This window comes from Pantherophis guttatus, chromosome 7, assembly GCF_059756535.1.
Source record: "Pantherophis guttatus breed Tessera chromosome 7, ASM5975653v1, whole genome shotgun sequence".
Classification (NCBI taxonomy): Eukaryota; Metazoa; Chordata; class Lepidosauria; order Squamata; family Colubridae; genus Pantherophis; species Pantherophis guttatus.
The window spans coordinates 85,291,321-85,319,265 of record NC_142069.1 but is presented as its reverse complement, the minus strand read 5'-3'; the positions used below and the strand labels follow the sequence as shown (position 1 = coordinate 85,319,265).

The following is a 27,945-nucleotide window of genomic DNA, read 5'->3' as shown; positions in this document are numbered from 1 at the left end:
AGAAACGATCCGTATCAGTAGATCGCTTCTGACAGGTAGTCCTCGGACTTACAACCGTTCCTTTAGTGACCGTTCAAAGTTAACAACGGCCGCTGAAAAAAGTGAATGACCATTTTTTCAGTTAAGAGGATGAGGAGGCCGGAGGTTAAAACAGATGAAGAACGAATGGAGGAATTGGGTATGTCTGGTCTAACGAAGAGAAGGAGTGACCTTTATTTATTGGTTTGATTTATATGCCGCCCTTCGCCGGAGACTCAGGGCGGCTTACAATACTTTTAAGCAATAGCCTTCATACTTTTGTATATACCTGCTTAGTAGGGCTTTTGCCCCCCCCCCTCCCCAAGCGGTGTTCTATTTTATACAAAGTCAGCTTATTGTCCCCACAATCCGGGTCCTCATTTTACCTACCTCGGAAGGATGGAAGGCTGAGTCAACCTTGAGCCTGGTGAGATTTGAACTCGCAGTAATTGCAGGCAGCTGCTAGCTAAGTGCTACTTTAACAGCACTTTAGTCCGCTGCACCACCAAGGCTCCTTAGACATGATAACAGTTTTCCAGTACTTAAGGATCCCATAGATCAGTGATGGCTAACCTTTTCTGGACCGAGTGCCCAAACCTCCAAAACGCAATGCATGTGCGGCCCCTTGCATGCACCCTTCCCTGTGCATGCGCCCATTTGCATGCATGCACGCCCCTGCATGCACCCGGTTCCCGCATGGACCCGGTCCCCGCACATGTGCGTATGGCCCCCTGCATGTGTCCCGCCCCACATGCACCCTTCCCTATGCAAGTGCCCCAATGCATTCGTGCACACCCCCACATGCACCCTGTCCCCGCATGGGCCCTGTCCCTGTGCATGTGCGCAAGGCCCCCTGAATGTGCCCGCCCCGCATGCACCCTTCCCTGTGACTGCGGCCACCCAGTGCATGCGTGCATGCCCCCACATGCACCTGTCCATGCGCATGCATGCAGAGCCCCCTGCATGCAGCCCGCACCCCCCGCATGTGTTTCCCCACCTGCACAGACAGCCCTCCCGCATGTGCCCTGCCCCCCATGCATGCGCGGCAGTGACCTGAAGACCAGCTGGCTGGTGGGAGGTGCGCATATGCACAGCAGAGCTGAACTGGGGCGACGGCTCGCGTGCCCACAGAGAGTGCGCTGCATGTCACCTGTGGCACGCGTGCCATAGGTTTGCCATCACGGCCATAGATTCTTCTATAGCATAGAAGAAAGGCTTGAGGGCCAGGGGCATGACAAGATGTAGTCCTCTACTTACAACCCTTTGTGTAGTGACCACTCGAACTTACAACGGCACTGGAAAACGACCGTTTTTCACGTTCACGACCGTTGCAGCATCCCCCACGGTCACGGGATCGAAATTCAGACGCTTGGCCACCGATTCACATTTATGACCGTTGGCAGCGTCGTCTCCCGGGGTCACGCGATCCCCTTTTTGCCACCTTCGGACGGAGCAAACTCGACGGGGAAGCCGGATTCGCTTCACCGCCGGCTTCCCAACCTCACCGATTTACTTAACAACGGACAGAGGCAAGAGAGGTCGTAAAATGGGGAACAAAATTGGGTTCATTGTAGTCGTAAGTCGGGGACTGCTGTAGTTAACTACTGTAGTTCCCGGTTAGGGGAAGCCCCTTTTCTCACGCCTCTTCCTTCCCCTCCCCTCCCCCACCCGGCAACACGTGTAACCCGTGCAGACGTGCAACCTTTCCGGGAGAGGGCAGCCGAGGGCTGGGAGGAGGGAGAGCCGGGCAGGAACGAGGCCAGGCCGGGGGGCCCCCGCGAAGCTGCTCCGGGCCGGCCTGATCCGCTGCCTGGGGAAGCGGCCCTGCCAGGCTCCGTCCTCGCTGCTCGGGGCTGCGGCGGGCGAGGGGACCGCGGGGCAGAGGCGGCTCGGCGGCGGGGCTCGGCCGGGCAGGGAGAAGCGCCGGAGGCCGCTGATGGAGGAAGAAGAGGAAGAAGCGGCCGCCCTGCGGGAGCCCAGCCGGGAGAGGTGAGCGATCTCCGGGGAGCCACGTCGGGAGGGGATCGCTCGGGGAGGGGAGATCCCACCGGATCCCACGATCTCTGCAGCCCCGCGAGATCGCCTGGCACTAGGAATGGATCGCTCGGGGAGGGGAGATCCCACCGGATCCCATCAAAGGAAGCATTGCCAAGTGATCTCTGCAGCCCAGCCCTGAGAGGGGCGAGATCGCCTGGCACTAGGAATGGATCGCTCTGGGAGGGGAGATCCCACCGGATCCCATAAAAGGAAGTATTGCCAAGCGATCTCTGCAGCCCCGCCGGGAGACACGAGAGATCGCCGGCCACTAGGAATGGATCGCTTGGGGAGGGGGGATCCCACCGGATCCCACCAAGGGAAGCCTTGCCAAGCGATCTCTGCAGCCCAGCACTGAGAGGGGCGAGATCGCCGGCCACTAGGAATGGATCGCTCGGGGAGGGGAGATCCCACCGGATCCCATAAAAGGAAGCCTTGCCAAGCGGTCTCTGCAGCCCCGCCGGGAGACATGAGAGATCGCCGGCCACTAGGAATGGATCGCTCGGGGAGATCCCAACCGGATCCCATCAAAGGAAGCCTTGCCAAGCGATCTCTGCAGCCCCGCCGGGGGAGGGGAGAGATCTCCAGGCACTAGGAGTGGATCACTCGGGGAGGGGAGATGATCCGAAGAGATCCCACTGGATGGATCCCATCAAGGGTAGAAGCCTTGCAAAACGATCTCTGCCGGCAGCCCAGCCGGGAGAGGTGGGGAGATCGCTAGGCGCCAGGAATGGATCGCTCGGGGGAGAGGGGAGATCCGGAGATCTAGGGAATCTCTGCAGAGCTGCAGCTTTCGATTTCCTCTGCCTCGGATGGCGACCGAGGCTGGGCTTTTTACCCCCGAATCCCACCGGGCTTTTCCTGCACCCCACAGCTTCGTCCGTCCGTCCGTCCGTCGTTCTGCGGGGCTGGTCGGTCCCCGGGGACTCTCTCTGCTCGCTGGACGCCCCGGCCTCCGAGGGGGCCCCTTCGGGCGTGGGAGGCCGTGGGCTTCGTGGGGTTGGCAGGGCCTGGGGTAACGGGACTCGGACGCCGGTTTCGAACTCGGCTCCCGGGTGCGGGAGGTTTCCCCAGATGTGCGCCAGGTGTGGTGGGGGAAAATCCTGCTTCCACCCCACTCCCACCTTCGCCACTCGGGAACCGGCCTCAGGTGGGCCTGGGGGCTGGAGAAGGAGCCGGTGAACTGAAAATGGAAATACCGTAGCACTGATAATGTTACCTAGTTGGGTCATGAAACGTCTGCAAGAAAACAAGCAAGCTCAGAGAGCACCAAGGACCCCACAGTATCCTCCTCCTCCTCTCCACACTCCCTCCTTGCACTGATGGTGTTACCTAGTTTGGTAATGAAATGTCTTCGAGAAAACCACCAACCTCAGAGAGCACCCAGAAGCCCACAGTATCCTCCTCCTCTCCACACTCCCTCCTAGCATTGATGATGTTACCTAGTTGGGTAATGAAACATTTGCAAGAAACCCACCAAGCTCAGCGCCAAGGACCCCACAGTCGTCCTCCTCCCCCTCCTCCTCCTCCTCTTCCACAAACCCCACTCCCTTCTAGCACTGATGGTGTTACCTAGAGGGGTAATAAAATGTCTTCAAGAAAAGCGCCAACCTCAGAGAGCACCAAGGACCCCTCAGTCCTCTTCCTCTTCTTTCTCCTTCCCCCTCCTCCTCCTCTTCCTCCTCTCCCTCCCCCTCCCCCTCTTTTTCCACTCTGAAAACCCCACTCCCTTGTAGCACTGATGGTGTTACCTAGAGGGGTAATAAAATGTCTTCAAGAAAACCAACCTCAGAGAGCACCCAGGACCCCACAGTCCTCTCCCTCCTCTTCTTCCTCTTCCTCCCTCCCTCTCCTCCTCCTCCTCCTCTTCCTCCTCCTCTCCCTCCCCCTCCTCTTTTTCCACTCTGCAAACCCTTCTAGCACTGATGGTGTTACCTAGATGGGTAATGAAACGTCTTCAAGAAAACCGCCAACCTCAGAGAGCACCCAGGATTCCTCATTACTTGTGCTACAAGTCTGGAAGACAAGGATGCATTCATTACCTCTGGGTCTGTCAAAAGATCGCATTTTTCTTGCAATCAGAAATGTTATAAAGAAAATCAAAAAGGATAACGGAGCAAATCAGGGTGTATTTTTCCTCTCCTGAAAGCTAGATAATTAAAAAAAAAAAAAAAAGTTTGCAAACTTTATACTTCGTTAGGAAATAGGGTGCCTTTCTATTGTGGGTAGGGTGGGGTGGGAAATATTAATTAAATATTAATTAATTAATCTCCCTTATCAATGGGAGGTTGGTCGTTTCTGTATTTAGCTCAGACGGAATTAAATTTTGGAGAAGAAGAAGGAGCAGAAATTGGACGCTGCGGATTATTAAGGCTGCAAAATTGAGAGTTGTTGTGTTCAGTTGCTTTGTCCCAGAGGGAGATTGCTTAATTTGTACCTTAAACACAGCTAGAAATTAAATTCGAGTTCACTTCTTTGGACCTCATCAATTTTAGAAGATAACAGTACGGTTTGCAATCGCTTTCTAAAAAAATAAAAATTAAAATTAAAACATCCAAATAATTGTTTTGGAAGGGCAGCTATTTGGAATGTCAGATACTGAATGGGAAAACGGTGCTTAATTGAGATATTAGCATGCATAGTTTTCAGCCTTTCTGGTTGTTGTTTTTTTATCCTTTTTCCCAAAGACCGTCTCATTTTTAGCCGGTGAATAGGTTCGAATCCGCGAATGAATGAAAAGGCAGGCGGTTCAATTCAGTTGCTATGGTTCGTGCATTCTCCAACATTCACATGGAAATGTGCTGTGTTGGCTTTTCAGAAAAGGGTTACATAATCCTCGCCTGCCAAATTTGTATTCTGTGCAGAAACTGCTGTCTTATTCTACATCTCCAACGTAAAGCCAATTTAACTTAGATATTGTTCAGAGCCAGGCATTCTCCGCAGCTTTGCCTAAAGTAAACTAGCCGTCGGGAGAAATCATGAAAATAACTCCCACCTCAACAGAAAAAAATATATACATGAGACTGACAATTGCTCCTGATCATTTAACCCTGTAATAGCCAAACTATGGCATATCGGTGGGCATGCGAGCTCAGCTCCGGTGCGCCAATTGATTTTCGGGCCTTCTGGGCCCACCAGAAGTAGGGAAACAGGCTGTTTCCTGCCTCCAGAGGGCCTCGGGGAAGGCCCGTTTTTCTCTCTCCCCAGGCTCCAGAGCCTTTCTAGGAGTTTGGGGAGGGTGAAAACAGCCTTCCCACCCTCCCGGAACCCCTCTGGAGGCCAGATTCGGCCTGTTTGCCAACTTCCGGTGGGACCGGAAGGCCCGTGTTTTGCTCTCCCCAGGCTCCAGAGCCTTTCTAGGAGTTTGGGGAGGGTGAAAACAGCCTTCCCACCCTCCCGGAACCCCTCTGGAGGCCAGATTCGGCCTGTTTGCCAACTTCCGGTGGGACCGGAAGGCCCGTTTTTTGCTCTCCCCAGGCTCCAGAGCCTTTCTAGGAACCTGGGGAGGGCAAAAACGGCCTTTCCCACCTCCCCATCCCCCCTGGAAATGGGACCGGAAGTTGGCAAATGGTCCCACTTTGAGTGGGGAAGGCCATTTTCGCCCTCCCCAGACTCCTAGAAAGGCTCTGGAGCCTGGAAAGAGAGAAAAATGGGCACACTGGGTCATCCATTGCCAGGAGTGGGGGGATGGGTGTCACGCGCACATTTGTGGGGGCAGGCGCATAGAATTATGGGTGTGGGCATGCGCGCACGTGACCCCCCCCCCCCCGCACGTCCTCCCCCCCTGCTCCTGGCACGCAATGGCAAAAAAGTTAGCCATCACTAATTTAAGGCATCGTCTTTCACTTTTTTTTCACGGAATAATATCTTACAACACCCTTTAATTTCTGTATCATTGAATCTGTTCTTCCTAGAAAGATCTTTGGGTTTTGAAGGACCATGGAAATATTTTTTTTTTCAAGGCTTGTTTAAACATTGAACAGCTGCGAGTAAAGCGTCATACGAGTAGACCGGCCTAGTGAAACCTCTTCACACATTCTGGTAAATTGTCAGTACAGGTAGTCCTCGACTTACAGCCCACAATTTATGTGAGACAACTTGTTAAGTGAGTTTTGCCCTTTTTACGACTTTTTCTTGCCACGTTCGTTAAGTGAATCACTGCAATTGTTAGGTTTGCCACACAGTTGTTAAGTGAATCTGCCTCCCCCCCCCTTGACTTTGCTTGTCAGAAGGTCTCAAAAGAGGATCGTGTGACCCCGGGGACACTGCCACCGTCATAAATATGAAGCAGTTGTCAATCATTTGAATTTTGATTGCGTGACCAAGGGGATGCTGCAACGGTCATAAGTGTGAAAAACGGTCCTTTCAGTGCCGTCGTAACTTTGAACAGTCACTAAAGGAACTGTTATGAGTTGAGGACTACCTGTATGAAGTTCTTGAAGTCAATATGCTTTCAAAGTTTAGCGTCTTTTTTATACTCTTGACTGTTCTTATTCCTTCAGAATTTTTGGAATCTCTAAATTAGTATTTCTCAAACTTGGCAACTTTACATTCTGTGGACTTCAATTGCACAGAATGGGACAAAATTCACTTAACAACTGTCTTGCTTAATGATGTAAATTTGGAGCTCAGTTGTGTAATAAGTCAAGGAATATATTATTTATATATTAATATATTATTTTTATTATATACAAATAATAATATAATAATATATAATAATAATATGAATATTTATATAAATATATAAATATAATTATCATCTTCTTTTAATGACCCTATAATCCCTTGTGGGGTGGCATCTGGGAAACTGAATGGAGCTGAATGTTTTAATAGCCGGATGTCCTTCATGTCACCAATGTGGAGTTTTGTTCAGCAGATACATTCTCATTGTGCCCAGAGAGAAAAATATCTACCTCTACCTAGAATTGAACTCACAGCCTCCTGATTGTGAGGTGAGAGCTTCACCTCTAGGCCACCACATCACTCAGGAATATATCTACCCCTACCCCTACCCCTACCTCTCCCTCTCCCTCCCATCTATCTATCTATCTGAGCCTGTTTGATTCTCTTGTTCTCAATCATTTAGTTTGGACCAGTGAAATCCAATTTTTTTTACTACCGGTTCTGTGGGCGTGGCTTGGTGGGCGTGGTGTGGCTTAGTGGGCGTGGCAGGGGAAGGATACTGCAAAATCTCCATTCCCTCCCCACTCCTGGGGGAAGGATATTGCAGAATCTCCATTCCCACCCCACTCTGGGGTCAACCAGAGGTGGCATTTGCCAGTTCGCTGAACTACTCAAAATTTCCGCTACCGGTTCTCCGAACTACTCAAAATTCCCGCTATCAGTTCTCCGAACTACTCAAAATTCCCGCTACCGGTTCTCCAGAACCTGTCAGAACCTGCTGGATTTCACCCCTGGTTTGGACACACTCATTTCCAAGTCAGCTTTTGCCAACTTTCAGCCTTTGTAACAGTGCCATTCATGGAACCTTGAGCAATGAGAAAATGGCAGAAATTGAAAATATTTTTTTTTTCATGCTGAATTTCAGTGCCCAGTCCCCACCTGTATTTCTGGATGTATTCTCCAGAGCTGTCAATTTTCTCAGGCCTGGAAGCATTTGTTCTTGCGACATGACCTCAGAGAGGCTGCCAACACTTTGGAGATTCCTGCCTGCAGGGTTTAAAGTGTGAAAAAACGACACAAGTGTTGAATCGGGCGATGGAAGAGACAAGACGCAGCTTGACTAAGAGGAACAGCTTTCCATCGAAGTAGATCGGTACAACCCAGTGCCTTGATCTTGGCCTTTTATAGGAAGCTGTCAGACGGCTCAGCCAATGAGATTAAAGAAGTCTATACTCGCTCTTTATTTAGTCTAGCTGCATATTCAACAACAAGAGCGCACACACAATTGGGGAAGAAGGAAAATGAGCGAACTGCAATGGAATCACCCCGATCTTCCCTTCCATCCAGCCAGCCAGATGGCACCACTTCCTCCATTCCAAAGATCTTAATCAACTAATAGTAGTAACAACATTCTTCAATTTCCAATCCAGTGAGATAAAACTATTTTAAGTAGATGTTGTGGGTGGAAGGCTCGTGCCTGCTAACTTCTTCTCGGGTTTTTTCGAAAATTGTCGTGAACTATAACTCGCTTCTTCGGACACCGTTTCGGTAGGTCAGAATTTCTAAGATTTTCTCCCAAGGCTGATGGGTCCAAATTTCTATGAACGAACGCTTTCAGTTATTATTATTATTATTTTTTTTAAAAAAAGAAAGATTTAGATTAGAGCAGGCCGGATGCATAAAGAGGACACCGATTTGAACGTACGAGTAACTTTTTGCAAACGGTTAACTTTAGCCACTTTTAAAGTTACGATGCCTAACTACTCACTTCTAAAGGCGAGTAACTTCTAACTAGGAAATGTGGAAAGACAGCGTGTGCTTATTGGTCAGTTACTCACAGATTGCACTCTTGATTGCTTTCAAAAGCGTTACGCTATTTTTCTGACGTCGGAAAATTTAGGGCTGAGCTCCTGTGGTCAGCTTTGGGGGAGATTTTGGGTTACTAGTCTGCGCACGTCCAATACTCTGTTCTAATGTTGGAAGAAATGTCCATCTGGGTTCAGTTCCAATTGGGAAGAAAGGCACTGGAGACATGGAGATCGCTTGGAAAGATGATTTAATGGTGGACAGGACCACATGGGTTTTTTGGATCCTGGGCAAAAAGAGCACATGGAGTGGAGAGAGGCATATATTCATACACTCTCCTGGGTCCTGCCTTAGAGTCTCCTGTTCCTGAACAAGAAATCTATCCTATTGGCTGTCAGACTCCCAGGGGGATGGGGTTTTTAGCTAATTTTGTCGGCTGTCTGTGTCCCAGGCCTGGTTGAATCTTGCGGGGTGATGATGTAATGAAAAGGCTTTGGGCAATTCCTATTAATGGCTTAATGGCTTTGTCCTGGTTTGGATCTTGAGTGAGGGCTAATCCTATCCTGTCCTGAGGGCCATGTCTTTTGTGTTGTAGATAAGCTGGCCCAGCCTTTCGTCTTGTAAATAACCAAAGTATCTGCTGGGGGCAGGGAGCTGGGGCTGAGTTTCTGTCTTAAGATTTCTATTTCTCTTTTAGGGGAAATATTCTGCCTTTTTAATATTTCCTAGAATATTTCATTTTTCTAGGAGCGGGGTGGGTGCTAACTTCCTTCACTAACATGCCTCTGCGTGCTTAAAATGTACCTATCTCGTGGGTATCCATAACTAGGTACAGGTAGTCCTTGACTTACAACCACAATTGAGCCCCAAATGTATGTTGCTAAGTGAGACATTTGCTAAGTGAGTTTTGCCCCATTTTACGACCTTTCTTGCCCCCGTTGTTAAAGTGAATCGCTGCGGCCGTTGAGTTAATAACACGGTTGTTAAGTGAATCTGGCTTCCCCCATTGACTTTGCTTGTCAGAAGGGGATCACGTGACTCTGGGACCCTGCAACAGTCACAAATATGAGTCAGTTGCCAAGCGTCCAAATTTTGATCACGTAACCACAGGGATACTGCAATGGTCGTAAGTGTGAAAAAATTGTCCTTTTTTTCAGTGCCGTCATAACATCGGACGGTCACTAAATGAACTGTTGTAAGTCGAGGGTTACCCGTATACATGTCTATGCTTGTATATCATGCTCTGTTCTAATGAAGCCATGTTCCAACTTTGCAAGCCTCTGGAGACCACAGATCAGAGGTGGGTTTCAGCAGGTTCTGACCGGTTCTGGAGAACCGGCAGCGGAAATTTTGAGTGGTTTGGAGAACCGGTAAATACCACCTCTGACTGGCCCTGCTCCCATCTATTCTTTGCCTCCCGAGTCCCAACTGATTGGGAGGGAATGGGGATTTTGCAGTAACCTTCCCCTGTCACGCCCACCAAGCCATGCCATGCCACGCCCACCAAGCCACACCCACAAAACCAGTAGTAAAAACATTTGAATCCCACTACTGCCACAGATCTCATTTATTTATTTATTTATTTATTTATTTATTTATTTATTTATTTAATTTTTATACCGCCCCCTCTCCCGAAGGACTCGGGGCGGTGAACAGCCAAAAGTAAAAAACATACAATATAAACATTAAAATACTATAAAACAAAATTAAATTTATCATTCCAGAGGGTGGGTGCCCCCACAGAGAAGGCTCTTCCCTGGGGGGGTCGCCAGCCGACATTGTCTGACCGACGGCACCCTGAGGAGGCCCTCTCTGTGGGAGCGTATTGGCCGGTGGGAGGTTATCGGTGGCAGAAGGTGGTCTCGTAAATAACTGGGCCCTAAACTATGGAGCGTTAATAACTGGATTAACAAACATTAGCTGTATAGAGTACAGCACCTGGAAAACATTTACAAATTCCAAGAGGTGCAAAATTTGCTGAGTTGTATTTTTTTAAAAAAACTTTGGAATCCAATCTTATCTCTGAGTTCAAAAGGGTAAATGCAGCGGGGATGGGGGCGAGATTCTTAGCAAGCCACAGAAATATTGCTCGTTATTTATTTATTTATTATTATTATTATTATTATTATTATTATTATTATTATTATTATTGAAAATTTTTAATGGCTGCCCACTCACACTCGGTGTCTCTGGGCAGCTTACAAAAAAATAATAAGAAACCAATATACAACAGTGAAAACAATAATTCCCCCATCTCCCTGGTAACAGCAATCATTCATGGTTATTGTGCTTAAATTTATGGAAAATGCTGCCTGCAAATAAATTATTATCTTTTTGATAATATAGGTCAGTGATGGGTAACCTTGCCATCGCGTGCCAAAAGCGGGGGGGGAGTGCGGGAGGTTGCACATGTACCCATACCCATAATTCAATGCTCTCCACACATGCGCGCACAACCCCGCTGCACTCCCCCCGCTTTTGGCACATGATGGCCCCGCTGGGCTCGGTAGGCCTGTTTTTTGCTCACCCCAGGCTCCAGAGCCTTTCTTGGAGCCTGGGGAGGGCAAAAACGGCCTTCCGCAACCCCCTGGAGGCCCTCCAGAAGCCGGAAACAGCCCGTTTGCCAACTTCCAGTGGGCCCGGAAGGCCTGAAGAGCTAGGGCAATGCTCATGTGCCCACTGATATGGCTCCGTGTGCCACCTGTGGCACGCGTGCCATAGGTTCGCCATCACGGATATAGGTAGTCCTTGGCGTACGCCTCACAATGGAGCCTGAAATTTCTGTTGTGAAGTGAGATATTTGTTGAGTGAATTTTGTACCATTTTATGACCTTTCTTGCTATCGTTGTTAAGTGAATCACTGCAATTGTTAAGCTAGTAACACGGTTGTTTAGTGAATCTGGCTTCCCCCTTGACTTTGTTTGTCAGAAGGTCGCAAAGGGGGAATCCCATGACCCCCTGGGACACTTCAACCGTCATAAATATGAGTCGGTTCCCAACTGCCTGAATTTTAATCACTGGACCCTGAGGATGCCACAACGGTCATTAAGTGTGAAAAATGTCCATGACTCAACTTTTTTCAGTGCCGTTGTAACTTCGAACGATCACGAAATGAACTGTTGTACGTCGCGGGTTACCCGTAGTACTTATAACATACAAAGTAGCTCTACGTTATAGTTTATAATTAAACTATAATTAAAAAGGGACACAGTGTCTCAGTGGCTAACATGCTGAGCTTGTCGATCGAAAGGTCAGCAGTTCAGCGGTTAGAATCCCGAGTGCTGCATAACGGGGTGAGGTCCCGTTACTTGTCCCAGCTTCTGCCAACCTAGCAGTTCGAAAGCAGGTAAAAAAATGCAAGTAGAAAAATACCTTCCCTTTGGTGGGAAGGTAACAGCGTTCCGTGCGCCTTTGGCGTTGAGTCATGCCGGCCACATGACCACGGAGACGTCTTCGGACAGTGCTGACTCTTCGGCTTTGAAACAGAGATGAGCACCACTCCCTAGAGTCGGGAAAGACTAGCACATACGTATGAGGGGAACCTTTACCTTTATTTATAGCTTTATCAAGACTTCGTTTCCCCTCCCTAAAATGTGAAAGACATTGTTTTATCACTGTCACATTGATTTTACAGGACAATTTCTCCCCCATAACTCTCCACTTACTATTGCATATAAAAATCCATTGGCTCACCAGATACGTTCCTACGTGTCTCTCCTGTATTTCAATCAGCTGTTTATAAAATTGTGAACTTCACGAACAGGTTACGATTCAGCCAAAGCTTTAGCTTCTCTTCCCGGAATGCAGCAACAGCGCAAACTGTTTAAAAGCCAAAACACGCTTCTTGTCATGAATTAAAAGAATTCTAATGACTGCATGTTAAGACCTGCTCTTAAAACATTCTTGGCGTGGAAACGCGGAGGAAGGATTTCCAGATGGTTTTTAGGGCATGCCTGGGTTTTCCCTCCCCCTTCCTTTAATGTTCCAATTAATTAATTTTTCTTTTTTTTTTTGTCCCTAGTTCGACACCGAATGAAATGGACGAAGAGCAGCCTTGCAATTCCAACTTGAAAGAAGAAGAAGTAAGGAAACGTCAGAATTCGAATCAAGGTTCCCGGGGCAGCAATTCTTCCAGAACATCTAGAAAAAGCTTCCGGTTGGATTATCGACTGGAGGAAGATGTAACAAAGTCAAAGAAAAGTAAAGATGGCCGGTTTATAAATCCCTGGCCAACCTGGAAACCAGTAACCATCCCAAACTTCTTGAAGTGGATTTTTACAGAAAAAGACAACAGCAAAGTCCCAAGTTCAAAACAGGTAAATGCATTCACGGTTGATTGTGCTTCAATTTTCGGAAAGCGCCGCCTGCAAATAAATTGATGATGATTTATACTTTAATTATCAAACATCATAGCTGTCGTGACTCAGGCCCAAGTAGTTGGTATTAAACACAAACAGTTCGAAAACAAACAGACTTCATTAGAACAGCTGAGAATTAACTCATTCTCAGCGTCGTCCAAACTAAATTAAAGCAAATTCTTCAAAACACCATTCTGCAGTTTATCACCAACCTTGATATAATTAGGCAAACTGCCCAAGGCTTTTCTTGGCAAAAGTTCAGAAGCAGAAGATGCCGACAAGAAATAAATACAGTGAAACAAGAAGCAATTATCTCAGCGTTGTTTTCCGGCAAAGAGCCCAAGAGCCGTTGCTGGTCTTTTAAGCCTTATGGGAGGGGCCAATCATCTCCTGGCCTTACTCCCGAGTCGTCCTTTTTGCTTTAGCTGCTCCTGCCTTCTGGCAGCTCTTTTCATACGTGCACAAGAAACAGGCTCCTCCTGTTCCTCTGCCTCTCTACTGTCAGCCTCTGGAGGCTCCGAAGTCTGCACATCACTCCTGGATGGTCCTGGCCCCATCTCTGCCTCCGACGCAGAGCTCTCATCCGGGCCTTCCCCAGCCTCCAGGACTGGCCCATGTTCTTCCCCAGCCTCCTCACTGTCCGACTCCGCTGCCAGCTCCGCAGGCTGCTGGCGGACCACAACAATAGCACCCTAAAATAATTTCATGTGTGAAGCAGACATAGCTATTTGAGTGCGAATGCGACAAACCGTCCTAATCCAGCATCACATGGCAAATATCCTTTTTGCTAAATAATTTATAATGCCGTCCCGATACATATTTGGTTTAGATATTTCCTCTTTGATATTCTGGTACCTTGTGGCTTTAGAATCCAGGAGGCTGTCATTGGTAAAGAGAAAAATTGGTAGTTTGTTGAGTTTTGTTCTCGATTTCGATAGAAAACGTATCTTCCTAGGATTTTAGAACACAACGGATGATCCTGTCTCGATAGTCCTTGACTTATGACTGTAATTGAGTGGGGCATGCTCCATCACTGGAGGGTTTCAAAAATGGCTGGGATGGTATAAGGTTGTGATGGTGAACCTTTTTGGCACCGAGTGCCAAAAACGTCACGCGGAAACATCATGCGCGCACTTGTTGGGGCCGCGCTCTAGAAAACCCAAACTTCCGTGTTTTAGCGCGGATGCGTGCCCGACAGTCAGCTGGCCAGTGCGCATGCGCACAGTGGTTTTTGGCACTGTTGCGCGCACAAAGGGTTCATGCGCAGTGGTGAGTTTCACAATTTTTTACTACCGGTTCTGTGGGTGTGGCTTGATGGGCGTGGCTTGGTGGGCATGGCAGGGGAAGGATAATGTAAAATCTCCATTCCCACCCCACTCCAGGGGAAGGTTACTGCAAAATCCCCAATTCCTCCCGATCAGCTGGGACTTGGGAGGAAGAGCATAGATGGGAGCGGGGCCAGTCAGAATTTTTACTACCGGTTTGCCAAACTACTCAAAATTTCCGCTACCGGTTCTCCAGAACTGGTTAGAACCTGAAACCCACCTCTGATCGTGCTCCAGAAAAGTCAAACTTCCTGATTCTGTCGTGAATGTGCTCCCGACAATCAGGTGGCCGGCGCGCATGCTCACAATGGTTTTTGGCACTGCCACGCGTGCGAAGGACAGCTGATCATCGCGCATACATGCATGCCAGAAACCCAGAAAACAAACAGTCAAGGTCGCGCGTGCCGGGCGACATGGCTTTGTGTGCCACTTTGGGCACGCGTGCTATAGGTTCGCCATCACAGGTATAAGGTCTCCTGCTTTGAGCAGGGGGTTGGACTAGAAGACCTCCAAGGTCCCTTCTAGATCTAGGATTCTAGGATTTAGGGCCGTTAAATCCCAACGGTCGTAACCCGAGTCATCATACGACATGACTTGATTCTATGACTTTTTTTGCCAGCATCCGTTTAGTGAATGCAGCAGTTGTAAAGCCAATACCCCAGTCATAAAGTGAACCCTTGGGTTGTTAAGTGGATCCATTGTCCACTATGGCCTTTTTTTTTTCTTCCTGGAAACTGGAAATAAATGCTGTTTTCCCGAAAAAGCAGAGTAGATTGTGACCTACTGTTTGGAGGGTGACCGCAGCACCCTCCAAACAGACGCGAATGTGGGGGAGGGGTGGCTGTTGCAAATTGTGAACCAGGTTGTAAGTAGTGTTTGGGGGGGCTCTGTCATAAACTCTGGATGGTTACTAAGCAGGGGTGGGTTCTACTTACCATTACTACCGGTTCGCAACGGTTTGCATGCGCAGATTGCTTCTGATGACGTCGGGGTCAGTGGGCGGAGCCTCCCGCCGGTTTTACTACCGGTTCTTGCAAACCGGTCCGAACCGGGGGCAACCCACCACTGTTACTAAGCCACTAGTTGCAAATTGAGGACTACCTGCAGTGCAGAGAAAAGATCTGAAGCCTTCTAAAGGCAAATGTTGTATATTTGATCATTGCGTTCCTTGATGCAGGCTGGATGCCAATTTGATAGTATATAATCTTATTTTTATTTTTCCCTGCCGCCTGTCTGTTTCCTTCCCTTGGATCCGAAATTAAATCAGATGTTTTTCCACAGTGTTTTGCTGGTGCTACATCAATGTAGCAATGTCCACATTTCCCCACAAATAGTTGTTGTTGTAGTCCATTTGTGAATGTTTCCAGCTTTGGAACATCTGTTGCTGGTCTTACACTCAGATTATAAGTACACTGACATATTTTTGCAGCTGAGCTAATACCAAGTCAGAGTAGAGCTATTAAAGGATTAACTATGTTCTTCGCTTTTAAGCCTGTTCAAAGGGTTTACGGTAAAATGTATCCCTACCGAGAACTTTTGAGGTAATTCGTGTTACGTTTGTTTTGCTGGCTAAAAGACATCCTGTCTACAGGTAGTCCTTGCCTTACGAACGCAAAATTTCTATTGCTAAACGAGACAGTTGTGAAGTGAATTTTGTCCCATGTTACTATGTTCCTTGCCACAGGTGTTAAGTGAATCACTACAGTTGTTAAGTTAGGTTGTGAAGTGAGTCCGGTTTCCCCATTGACTTTGCTTGTCAGACGGTCGCAAAAGGAGATCACGTGACCTCAGGGACAGTACAACCGTCATAAAAATGAGTCAGTGGCCAAGAATCTGAATTTTGATCACGTGCGGATGCTCCAATGGTCGTAAGTGTAAAAAATGGCCAAAGGTCACTTTTTTCCGTGCCGTTGTAACTTCAGATGGTCACTAAGTGAAGTATTTTAAGTCAAGGACTACCTGTATGTATCTGGAATGAATATTCATTCCGTATTGAATAAAACAGAGTTCTGTGACAAAAATAAAATTCTCGCAGGAATACAGGGAGTCCTCAATTTAGGACTACCATCGAGCCCGGAATTACGGTCATAAATTGTGGCAGTCGCTAAGCGAGTCATCATGTGGCCGCACCCCATTTTACGACCTCTTTTGCGGCAGTCGTAAAGCGAATGTCGTAAGCGAATGCTGAGGTTGTAAACTGAACCCATTGTTCTCGATGGGTGTTGTTTTGCCAGAAATCGGAAAGAATTGGTTTGAAATGGTATGGTGGTTTTCAGCAGAAAAATCATAAATTGTCGTGGGACACTACAAATGGCTGTGAATGCAGGCTGGTTGTCAAATTGAAATATCTTTACAGGAATGCCCATGGTAGGTATCTTCCATTATCTACCCCGTTTCCCTGAAAATAAGACCTCCCCTGATAATAAGCCCAATCGGGCTTTTGAGCGCATGCGCTAAAATAAGCATTCTCCCGAAAATAAGCCCTCCCCGAAAATATTTAAACACAGAGCTGGAAATCAGGTAAGACGGCAAGAGGAGCCCCGTCTTGCTCTACGTGCCCCAAAATAATAAGACCTCCCCAAAAATAAGGCCATGCTCTTATTTTGGGGTTCAAAAAAATATAAGACAGGGTCTTATTTTGGGGGAAACACGGTAGTTACCCTTATAAATTGCCCACTACCCGAAGGCTAAGGTGCCATCGACCATAGTTCTTTCTTTCTTTCTTTCTTTCTTTCTTTCTTTCTTTCTTTCTTTCTTTCTTTCTTTCTTTCTTTCTTTCTTTCTTTCTTTTATTAGATTTATATACCGCCCTACTCCCGAAGGACTCAGGGCGGTGAACAGGCACAAAATAAAATACATAGATACAAAAGTTAGAAACCTAATTAAAACCAGATTAAATAATTTAGCCCGAGACAATTAAAAAATCCCAATAATTTAAAACAGATTAAAATTTCGATTTAAAAGAATTTTAAAACGGGGGAGAAAATTAGGCCAGGCCGGCTTGCTGGAATAGAAGAATCTTAAGAGCACGGCGGAAAGTGCATAGATCCGGGATCCTCCGTATCTCTGGGGGGAGCTCGTCCCAGATAGTGGGTGCCCCCACAGAGAAGGCCCTCCCCCTGGGGGCCGCCAGTCGACATTGTTTAGCTGACGGCACCCGGAGGAGCCCCTCTCTATGAGAGCGTACCAGCCGGTGGGAGGCTGCTTGTGGTAGTAGGCGGTCCCGTAAATAACCAGGTCCTAAGCCATGGAGCGCTCTAAAGGTGGTAACCAAAACCTTGAAGCACACCCGGAAGACCACCGGGAGCCAGTGCAGCTTGCGCAGGAGAGGTGTCACATGGGAGCGCCATGTTGCGGTCTCGAAGATAGCCTGGCCCTGAGCCATGTAGGGCTTTAAAGGTAATAACCAACACCTTGAATTGTGACCGGAGACCAATAGGGAGCCAGTGCAGCTCGCGGAGAATTGGTGTAATGTGGGTGTCACACGGGAGCGCCATGTTGCTCCCATAACCCATAACAACCTCCCATAACCACCCGATATTTAAATGTCTTTATCCAATGAACTTTTAACAATACAGCCTGAAGGTACAAATTGGTTGCATAATAACCTTGACTGGCTGAAGGCTGACAGGACAAGCTCAGGATCCAAAAAAGATCTTGACAGACTTGAACAACAGGCCCTAGCTGACGATAGGGAATTTAATGTGGAGAAAAGCAAGGTTTTACACTTAGGTAGGAAAAACGTAAGGTACAAGTACAGATTAGGCGAAACCTGGCTCGAAAACAGTAACTGTGAGAGGAACCTTGGAGTCCTAGTGGACAATCACTTAAACATGAGCCAGCAGCGTACGGCAGCTGCCAAAAAAGCCAATGCAATTCTTAGTTGTATAGATAGAGGCATAGAATCACAGTCAAGCGAAGTATTACTACCACTTTATACATCCTTAGTAAGACCACACCTGGAATACGGCATCCAGTTTTAGTCACCACAGTACAAAAAAAAAAATGTTGAGTCTTTGGAAAAAATGCAAAGAAGAGCAATTTAGATGTTTAAGGTCCTGGAGACAAAAACATATGAAGAACGGTTGCAGGATTTGGGGTTGGCTAGTCTAGAGAAAAGAAGGACTAGGGGTGACATGTTAGGAGTCTTCCAGTATTTGAGGGGTTGCCACAAAGAAGAGGAGGTCAACTCGGGGGTGAAATCCTACTGGTTCAGACCGGTTCAGGCGAACCGCTAGGGATTATGGGCATCAGTTTACCGAACTGGTAGTAAGTACCCCTCCTTGGCCCTAGTCACGCCTGGCCGGTCGCTGCTCACCTCTTCCGGCCGCTCAATATTCCACAGAATTCAATGCAGCTCCGTTCTGAATGGAGGGAGAAAAGTTAGCATTCTCTCTGCTGCATTTAACACTGAATTCTTGGCAGAGAGAATGCTAACTTTTCTCCCTCCATTCAGAACGGAGCTGCTGCAGCCTGTCCCTTTAAGGTAGTCCCCAGGAGGGAGGGGGCCGGGAGGGAACCATAAAGGGAGCAGCAGCTCCGTTGTGAATGGAGGGAGAAAAGTTAGCATTCTCTCTGCCACAGAATTCAGTGTTAAATGCAGCAGAGAGAATGCTAACTTTTCTCCCTCCATTCAGAATGGAGCTGCTGTAGCCTGTCCCTCTTAAGGTAGTCCCCAGGAGGGAGGGGGACAGGGATGGGTAGCAGCTGGAATGGGGCTGTTTTTGTGAAAGGCAGGAAAATGGGGAAGGGGATTTTCCTGCCTGTCATCCATTCCTCAATCTCAGCACAGACTGAGGGAAGGATGGTAAGCAGACATATTCCCCTCTCCGTTTTCCTGCCATTCGCGATAAGGAGTGGCTGGGAGGGGAGGGGCCGGTGAGGAGTCCCTCGATGTGAGTGATGTCGAGTTGGCCACGCCCACCCAGTCACATGACCTCCCCCCAACAAGCCACGCCCACAGAACCGGTGGGGGAAATTTTTTAATTTCACCACTGGGTCAACTTATTTTCCAAAGCACCAGAAGGGTGGGCCAGGAGTTTGACGATCCTGGTATAAGGTCTCCTACTTGAGCAAGGGGTTGGACTAGAAGACCTCCAAGCTCCCTCCCAGCTCTATTCTGATTGATTGATTGAAGACGTATAATATTTGTCGTTTGGACATTTGTTGTTTGTCGTTTTCTGACGTTGTCTTTTCTGTTTTCCTGTTGCCAGATCCTTGACCTACACCTCCCCGTGTTGACACCTTATTTCGTCCAAAACTCTGAACAGTTTGGAAAGACCGGAGCTGGTATGCGAGTAACGTGGCTCGGACATGCGTCGGTGTTGGTAGAAATGGATGAAGTTACATTTATTACCGATCCCATCTTCAGCCAGCGGGCTTCCCCAGTGCAGTTTCTGGGCCCTAAGCGTTTCCGAGGTCCTCCGTGCACCGTCAGCGAACTGCCCAAAATTGACGCGGTGTTGATCAGCCACGATCATTACGACCATCTGGATTATCCAACCGTCATGAGTTTAAACGCACGTTTCGGCAGTGAATTGAGGTGGTTCGTGCCGCTGGGTCTTTTAGAGTGGATGCAAAAATACGGCTGCGAGAATGTCATCGAACTGGACTGGTGGGGAGAAAACTGCATTCCTGGTCACGACGCCGTCACCTTTGTTTTCACTCCTTCTCAGCATTGGTGCAAACGGACCGCCACGGACGAAAACAAGGTTCTTTGGGGAAGCTGGTCGGTTCTGGGTCCTTGGAACCGTTTCTTTTTCGCGGGAGATACCGGCTATTGCGTTGCCTTTGAGGAAATAGGGAAACGGTTTGGGCCGTTCGATCTTGCAGCCATTCCCATCGGAGCCTACGAACCAAGGTGGGATCGCGAAAACATGGAGGCTGACATGGCGGCCTACTGAAAGTCTGTAGAGATCCAGGTCACAGTTGTCCCAAAGGTGCTTTTTTCCAAGAGGCAACTGGACTTTTCTTGTTGTTTTCTTTTTTCTTTGAAGACATTTCGCTTCTCATCCAAGAAGCTTTTTCAGCTCTGACTGGATGATGGGGAATGGAAGGGTTTGGGAGGATTTGGAAGGGGAATTATATTCTGCAAGGAATATAAATCCTTCCATTTCCCACCTTCCAGTCAGAGCTGAAGAAGCTTCGTGGATGAGAAGCGAAACGTTTTCAAAAGAAAAAACAAGAAAGTCCAGCTGCCTCCTGAAAAAGCACTTTTGGGACTATCGGCCTACTGATGTTTTTAGATGTAGGCCAGGGGTGTCAAACTCGATTTCATTGAGGGCCGCATCAGGGTTGTGATTGACCTCGGGGGGGCCAGGTGGCCGTGGCCGGGTGGTTGCAACCGACTGTGTCCAGAAGGGGGAGCTGGACTTGAATCTCTTGTGGCATCGCAAAAACTCCACACTGATGACTTGTTTAACTCCGCCTTCCAGATTAGCCTGCTTTCTATAGCATTTCTCCAAGTCTTTAGAATGAAAACCCACGATGAAAAGCAGCTTTCTCCTGTAGACAGATCGAAACTGCTGAATTCTGGGCACAAACAGTCCCAAACCCACTTTGAGGATGCCGAGTTGAGGAAGGCTGAATTACAAAGAGGGGCAGGAGGGTAAGACAACTTAACGATGAACAAGGGAGGGGTGACAGCAAGACAAGAGAAAGGAACTAGGTGTAATCTATGGGGTGTTTTGCAAAAATTTACATTGAGCTGAGAGCAGGGTGGATTTGATTTAAATCGAGTTGATTTAAATCACTAGTAAAAAGGCTTGATTTAAATCAACTCGATTTAAATCATAATTCTTAAAGAGCAACTGTCATCTCTGCTACTCCTTTGACCCACTGTTGACTCCCTCATTTCAACAAATATTACAAATACTTCCCTCTTATCAGAGGCTTTTAATGTTTGTTCACTGAAAATGGCCGTTCCCACGTAATGAAGATGAAGTCGAAAAATGTTTATTTAAGGAAGTGGAGTCTTTATATATGGTATAGAAACACACGAGACATTTAGTGTACCTCATGGATCAAGTCAAAACACTTAAAGGACAGAACGTTACGTTACATGTGAGACTTGAAGTATAGGAAACGGCGTTTCTAACAGGGTGGATTTGATTTAAATCGAGTTGATTTAAATCACAATTTAAATCATGATTTAAATCACTAGTAAAAAGGCTTGATTTAAATCAGCTCGATTTAAATCATAATTGTTAAAGAGCAACTGTCATCTCTCCTAACTCCTTTGACCCACTGTTGACTCACCGATAGTCCCAGTGTTGCAGAATATACAGCCTCATGCTCCATATCTAAGCTCCATTTCATGCTGAATAAACTAAATTATTTATGTATCTTAAATAGAAAACTATCTTACGATAGATTTTTACCCCAAAATTTTTTTTATTAAAATAAATTCGATAAAAATCAAAAAAATCCAATTTAAATCAAAAAAGTCCAATTTAAATTTTAAAAAATCTGATTTTTTTTGATTTTTTAAAAAAAATCATTGATTTTTATCCACCCTGGCTGAGAGGCAGCTTAGCAGATAAATAGGCAACTATTCTTAGCCACGTGGGAGTAGCCAGGAAAACCTATAGAAATATTACAAAATGAAAAGGGACACCTGGGAGCTTTACGTCGGCTAGAAAATAAAAGTTGTAATTAAAAGTACCGATTTTGTAAAAAATACAATTAGGAAAACAAAATTGTCAAGGAAATTATGGTATTTTTTTATTTTTGGGGGGCGAGTAGGTGGTTTATGAAATACCAGCATGTGGACCCCGAAGAAGCAGTACGAATCCATATTGATGTACAAGCGAAGAAGTCCGTCGGGATTCATTGGGGAACTTTTGCTTTAGCCAATGAGGTACGTATAACTCATAATTTTTTTAAATGGAAATTTAAAAAACCCCTTTTTAAATGGAAATTTTAAATTTGGTTTTAAATTATTGGGGTTTTAAATTTGTTCAGCCAAATTATTTAATTCGTTTTAGTTTATTTTAAATTTTGTATCTATATGTTTTATTTTATGGTTGTTCACCGCCCTGAGTCCTTCGGGAGTATGGCGGTATACAAATTCTATAAAATAAATAAAATAAATAAATAAAATAAATAAGTGGTGCGGCCTGCAGAACTTTAAAATGGAAGGATATAGAATTTTAAAAATTGGTTTATATCATAAAATACAAAAGGCTGTGAATTCGATCGTAGGTAGAGGTAGATATTTCTCTCACAGTGAGAATATATCTGCCAAACAAAACTCCGCATTGGCGTCAGGAAGGGCATCCGGCCAGTAAAAACTCTGCTAGCTCCATTCAGTTGCCCAGACTCCATCCTGCAAGGGATTATGGGATTGCTAAACGAAGATGATATCATAAAATACAAAAGAAAATGGTAGCAAAATAGGGGAGGGAGAAGAGAAGGGAAAAGTGTTGACTCCCTTTGGTGGAGTGCAGTGGTGAAATTCAATTTTTTTTTACTACCGGTTCGGTGGGCGTGGCTTGGTGGGCGTGGCAGGGGAAGGATACTGCAAAATCTCCATTTCCACCCCACTCCTGGGGAAAGGATACTGCAAAATCTCCATTCCCTCCCCACTCCTGGGGAAAGGATATTGCAAAATCTCCATTCCCATCCCACTCTGGAGCCAGCCAGAGGTGGTATTTGCCAGTTCTCCGAACTACTCAAAATTTCCGCTACCGGTTATCCAGAACCTGTCAGAACCTGCTGGATTTCACCCCTGGTGGAGTGGGAAAAGATAATATACATCAATGTTGTTAGTAATGTTAAGATTTGCATCCCAGGATTTACAGAGTAGGACCAAATTAGGCATCCAGGTTTTTGAGTTGCATATCCTACTACAAAAGACAGCAGTGCTTCTTAGTTTGACTGTATTTATAAGGCTGTTGAATGTTTTTTATGCTATTTTAAATCCACGTGCACGGAATTCCTGCGCCTAATCACGGACACTTGGAAATTAAAAAGGTAAATTGCAAATGTCAGTCATGTCCAACTCTAAGGGGGACAGGGCTCATCTAAGTTTCTTGGCCAAGGGAGCCAGCGTTGTCCGAAGACACTTCCATGTGGCCAGCATGGCAATACAACAAAGGAGCGCCAAATACTGTTACCTTCCCACAGAAGTGGTACCTATTTATCTACTTGCATCTGCATGCTTTCAAACTGCTAGGTGTAATGACCCAGGGCAAGGCACGGAGGCAACACAGTCAGGAACTTTATTGCTCCAATTTTCCCCCAGATGTTCCCACATTTATGGCACGTCCCAGAGCAAAGTGTTCACACACACACACCTTAAGCAGCCTCTGGCTGAGAGTAGTTCAGCAAAAAGCTGTTAGCACAATGTCTTCAAGGCTAAAAGTCCAGTGAGGCAAGGGAATAGGTCAATGAGTCCAGGAAGCAAAGGAACAAGGCTGTAGTCCAGGAAGCAAAGGAACAAGTCAATGAGTCCAGGAAGCAAGGAATAAGGCAAGAAGTCCAGCAAACTCCAGACGTCGGCAATGGCACACAATATTCCACGTATTCAGTGTTTGTTCCTGACAAACGCCCCTCCCCACAGCGTCTCCTTAAGTCTCAGTCCCCAGGTATGCCTTGTGAAGTGGGGCGAGGTGCTCTCCTCCCAAGTCATCGGGTCGGCTTGCGCTGTTCCCGCCTTCTCTCCACTCTCTGTGTTCGGGGATCAGGAGGAGGCGGTCCTTGCTCTTTGCCAGAGCTCCATCGCTTCTTATCTTTACTGCCTGCCCTCTCTCGGTTGTCCTGCCCCCGTTCCTCCCTGCTGGCAAGCTGCCCCAAACCCTAGGAGCCCGGGGCTGCCTTGTCCTGCTCCTCCCCTCAGTCCTCTGAAACCAACGAGGCCACACCGTCAAGTCTCAGGCTCATCTTTCTCCGCAGATTCAGACTCTGACGGAGGCAATGACAGCTAGGTGAGCAGGAGCTGAGGCAAGAACGGGAACTCATCCCGTTGCACAGTGCTGGGGGTCTCAAACCCCATGCTGTCAGCTTTCCACCTGACAAGCTCAGCATCTTTAACTGGTGAGTCATCATGCTCCCCTCCCACCCCGCCGCTTGAAAATTACTCACAAAGAAAATCTCAGTTTGTCCCATCATGGATGTTTGTACCCTTTCCTCTTTTTTTTGAATTGCTTTCCGAGAAAAATGAGGATTTGAAATGCAGATTTATCCAAGTCTTCCTTAAAAACACTTTTCCTACGAGGCGGCTTACGTTAATATTTTAAAACTTGTAACATTGCAAAAATACTATGGCCATGACCGTTGCAATAAAATGAAACAGTGCTCGCCGGAATAGCAATGAAACGCTACGCAGTTCAATACTTGTTGATCATTTAAAAAAAAAAATTCCACGACAGAGGGGAAACAAGCCTTCTCAAATAATATGCTGTTCCATGTTTGTGCCTGTAGGACTTGCATTATGGATGAAACAGAAATGATGCTGACATTGTTGTTGGAGCATCAGATCATCGGGTCTTTAAAAGTGCTGCGTTGTCATTTTAAGACTGAGTCACTGCATTCATTATGCAAGTTTGAGTGGTTTATGCATTTAGAATAACAGAGTTGGAAGGGACCTTGGAGGTCTTCTAGTCCAGCCCTCTGCTTAGGCAGGAAACTAAGAATCCTGCTTAGCTTTTTTTGAGATCAGCCAAGGACAGTGAGCTGTTGCTACATAGGTCATCCGATTTGTAGTTTACAATACTCTACCAATTACCACAGAAATACAAGGAATCAGTTAAATTGTAGGGCACTACATTAAAAGGCGGTAGCAGACTTTATTTCACGGGGAAAAATTAATCTTAACTTGATTTCAATCCCAAATGTGCTTTTTCAAAAGGCAACTGGGCTTCCTTTATTTTTCTTTGAAGACATTTTGCTTCTCATCTAAAAAAGCTGCTTCGCTTCTGTCAGACGTTCGGTCCAAAATCAGAACTGAAGAAGCTTCTGGGTTTGAGAAGTGAAACATCTTCATAAACACATGGCACAAGATAGGAGAACAAGCCCATTAGGACAAAATTCAGCAGTCCATCTGCATTTGAAAGACAAAAGCCACTCTTTTGAAGACAGCAAAGTCCACATTTTAGACAGAGAGGACTGCTGGTTTGAAAGAAGGGTCAAAGAGGCCATCTTTGTCAAAATTGAACAACTCTCTCTCAACGGACGGGGAGGGAGATCATCAATCTCCGGTCTACAACACAGTCCTTTCAGTAGTTCCAAGACGGTTCTACACCCATTTGCACTACTCAGGTGACCCTGAGGACACAAATAAAGCTCCAGGTGGCCTCAACGACTCTCTAAAAGGATGCAAATGGCCAGCCATCTGCAAGAAGTATAAATCCTTCCCTTCCCCATCATTCTGTGAGAGTTGAAGAAGCCTCTTGGATGAGAAGCGAAACGTCTTCAAAGAAAAACCAGGAAGTCCAGTTGCCTCTTGAAAAAAACACCTTTGGGACAACCAGGACCTGGATGACTGAGAATCTACATAGACATTTAATTTGATTTCAAGCTCATAGTTACTGTACCCGACACAGAACTTAATTTATGTCTAATCTGGCATTTCCTGTTTTTCTTTGCAGTACTACTTAGATCCACCTGTTAAACTGAAGGAAGCTCTTGACAGATACGGATTGCAAACGGAAGATTTCTTCGTTTTGAACCATGGAGAGTCACGAGATATAAATATTAACGATGACGGATTTGAATAGAAGCAGAAAAACTTCTTACCAACCATAATCCGGGAGGGGGGGGGAAACGGAGAATAAGAGTGAATATATATTTTTTTTTTTGTAAAACAAAAATTAAATAGGCTTTTCATAGAAATATGATTAATTAAATTTTGAAGACTTCAGGTGTGTTCCATTCTAACAACCTCTTAAAAAAAACCTTGCATACCGACTTTGTAACATGATTTTTGATGAATGAATTAACCGTGGAGAGCATTAACCGAGCTGCAAATAACTTTTAAGTAAACGGGGATTCTTCTATGATGTAAAACTTTGTAAAATTGTTCGTTTGCTCTGGAACGAGTGTATAAAATAACTGCTAAGAATTTATTCCCATCCAGACACCCTTTAACAGCATGTGTTCAGTGCTTAACGGAGCCTGGTTGCATGTAAAAATGAATGTAAATTTTAGTCCGACCACTAATATGCAAACTGACTATATGCAGATCAGTGCTGATGAGACCTGCCCGATACAAGTATGTGTGGTGATAAGAATTGTAGAATCCTTCAATCCTCTCCCACTCCATTAACTAATCAAGAGAGGAACAAAAGACATGCGTGTGAAGATGCTGGGATAAAAACACAAGGCTACCCAAAAACGACTCCTTTGTATTCATAACTGGGTGCTGGATTTATACACGAATTGAAAACATTTCCCGGCATGCCGAAATCCGAGTTTTGGGTTAGCGGTGAAGAGTGATCCTTAGATTTCACTCAGGAGCCACCATTTTGTTTGCGTGTTTAACCAGATACGAAGCGTACATAAAAAAGGTCATTTAGAATTCGCCACGATCATTTCTTTGAACACACATTCCTACAGCATGGCTGGTTTTTTAAAATATTAATACTAACACGGCAATGTTTTTAAAACTTTCCGGGTACAATCCGTATACGGGAGTAGCTGTGGTGGAATCTTGCGTTTTGAACCCTGCAGCCTTAATGGGCAAAGGACTATTCGGACTTGGAGCAAAGATCTCACCCAGAGGGTGTGCCAGGTGCCTTCAAAGCTGTCGAATTGTAGGACTTGAAATGAGTCTTCCAATCTAAGTTGCTGCTAAAGCACATTTTAAGGGAAACCCAGATTTTACCGAACGCTTACACACACGTCTACTCGCAAACATGGAAGCTTTGATTCGAAACGATCCGTTGAAATGTGCCTTTTCGAGAATTTCGAATGTGGAAAAATGCCTAACATTTATTGTGCTGCTGGCCAAAACGTGTGTGCGCATTGTGCTGTGACTGTGAATTGTTTGTTATCGTCCTCCAAAGCCTTCTATTGTTTGAGAATATGACTGGCAAAGGTAAGAAAGCATCGGTGGCTCCAAAAATAATCTTTACTCAGCTCCATTTTGTTTGTATTTCTTTCCTTACGGCCATATTGACGTCCAAAACCAGTAATGATGTACAGATTCCTTACAAAGCTGAAATCACTGATGATTGATGAATTTGCTCAGCGTTAATAACATGACCCAAATATGCTTGTGTGAACCTGCTACTTTGACAATAAATTCTTGCCCTAAAATGTTCTTAACATGTTGTCGTCGTTCATAAATAGATGGTTTGGGATAGTACTTAAAGGTGTTGGACTAGAAACAAAAGAGTTCTGAGTTTTTAATCCTCCGTTGGGGATGAAAAATGGGGCCAATTTATCCCAATCTTGATTTTTTTTTTTCCGGCAGAGTCACCTCAGAGAATGGTTGCTATAGGGAAAATATGAGTTTGAAGCCACTACAGGTAGTATAATAATTCGTTTAGTGACCAAAGTTAAATAGCACTGAAAAAAATGACTTTTGACCATTTACACTTATGATTGTTCTGTGCATCCCCACGGTCATGTGATCAGACCCTTGGCACAGGGGTGGGTTCTACTTTACTACGGGTTCGCAATGGGAGTGCACGCGCACAGAAGCTACCAAATATGATGTCAGGGTGGGTGGGCGGAGCCTCCCGCCACTTATACTACCGGTTCGCAAGTTTTGCTAAACTCACTTAGCAAAACGGAACAATCGTCTCACTTAGCAACAGGAAAATTGGGCTCTGTTGTGG

General features: G+C 46.2%; 1 protein-coding gene across 3 annotated transcripts; it reads left to right on the top strand.

The window, feature by feature from the left end:
- Window positions 1–1,688: 1,688 nt before the first annotated feature.
- On the top strand, window positions 1,689–27,425 carry NAPEPLD (N-acyl phosphatidylethanolamine phospholipase D). 3 transcript variants are annotated; one of them, XM_034433656.3, is made up of 5 exons: window positions 1,689–2,007; window positions 12,503–12,797; window positions 19,378–20,024; window positions 21,908–22,022; window positions 25,753–27,425. In XM_034433656.3, the coding sequence occupies exons 1-5, from the start codon at window positions 1,955–1,957 to the stop codon at window positions 25,879–25,881; spliced, it is 1,239 nt and encodes a 412-aa protein (XP_034289547.1). In that variant the 5' UTR covers window positions 1,689–1,954; the 3' UTR covers window positions 25,882–27,425. The 3 variants fall into 3 exon arrangements, with proteins under 3 accessions (XP_034289547.1, XP_034289548.1, XP_034289546.1); XM_034433657.3 differs by lacking the exon at window positions 1,689–2,007 and adding an exon at window positions 2,744–2,757; XM_034433655.3 differs by lacking the exon at window positions 1,689–2,007 and adding an exon at window positions 8,099–8,223.
- The last annotated feature ends 520 nt before the right edge of the window (window positions 27,426–27,945 follow it).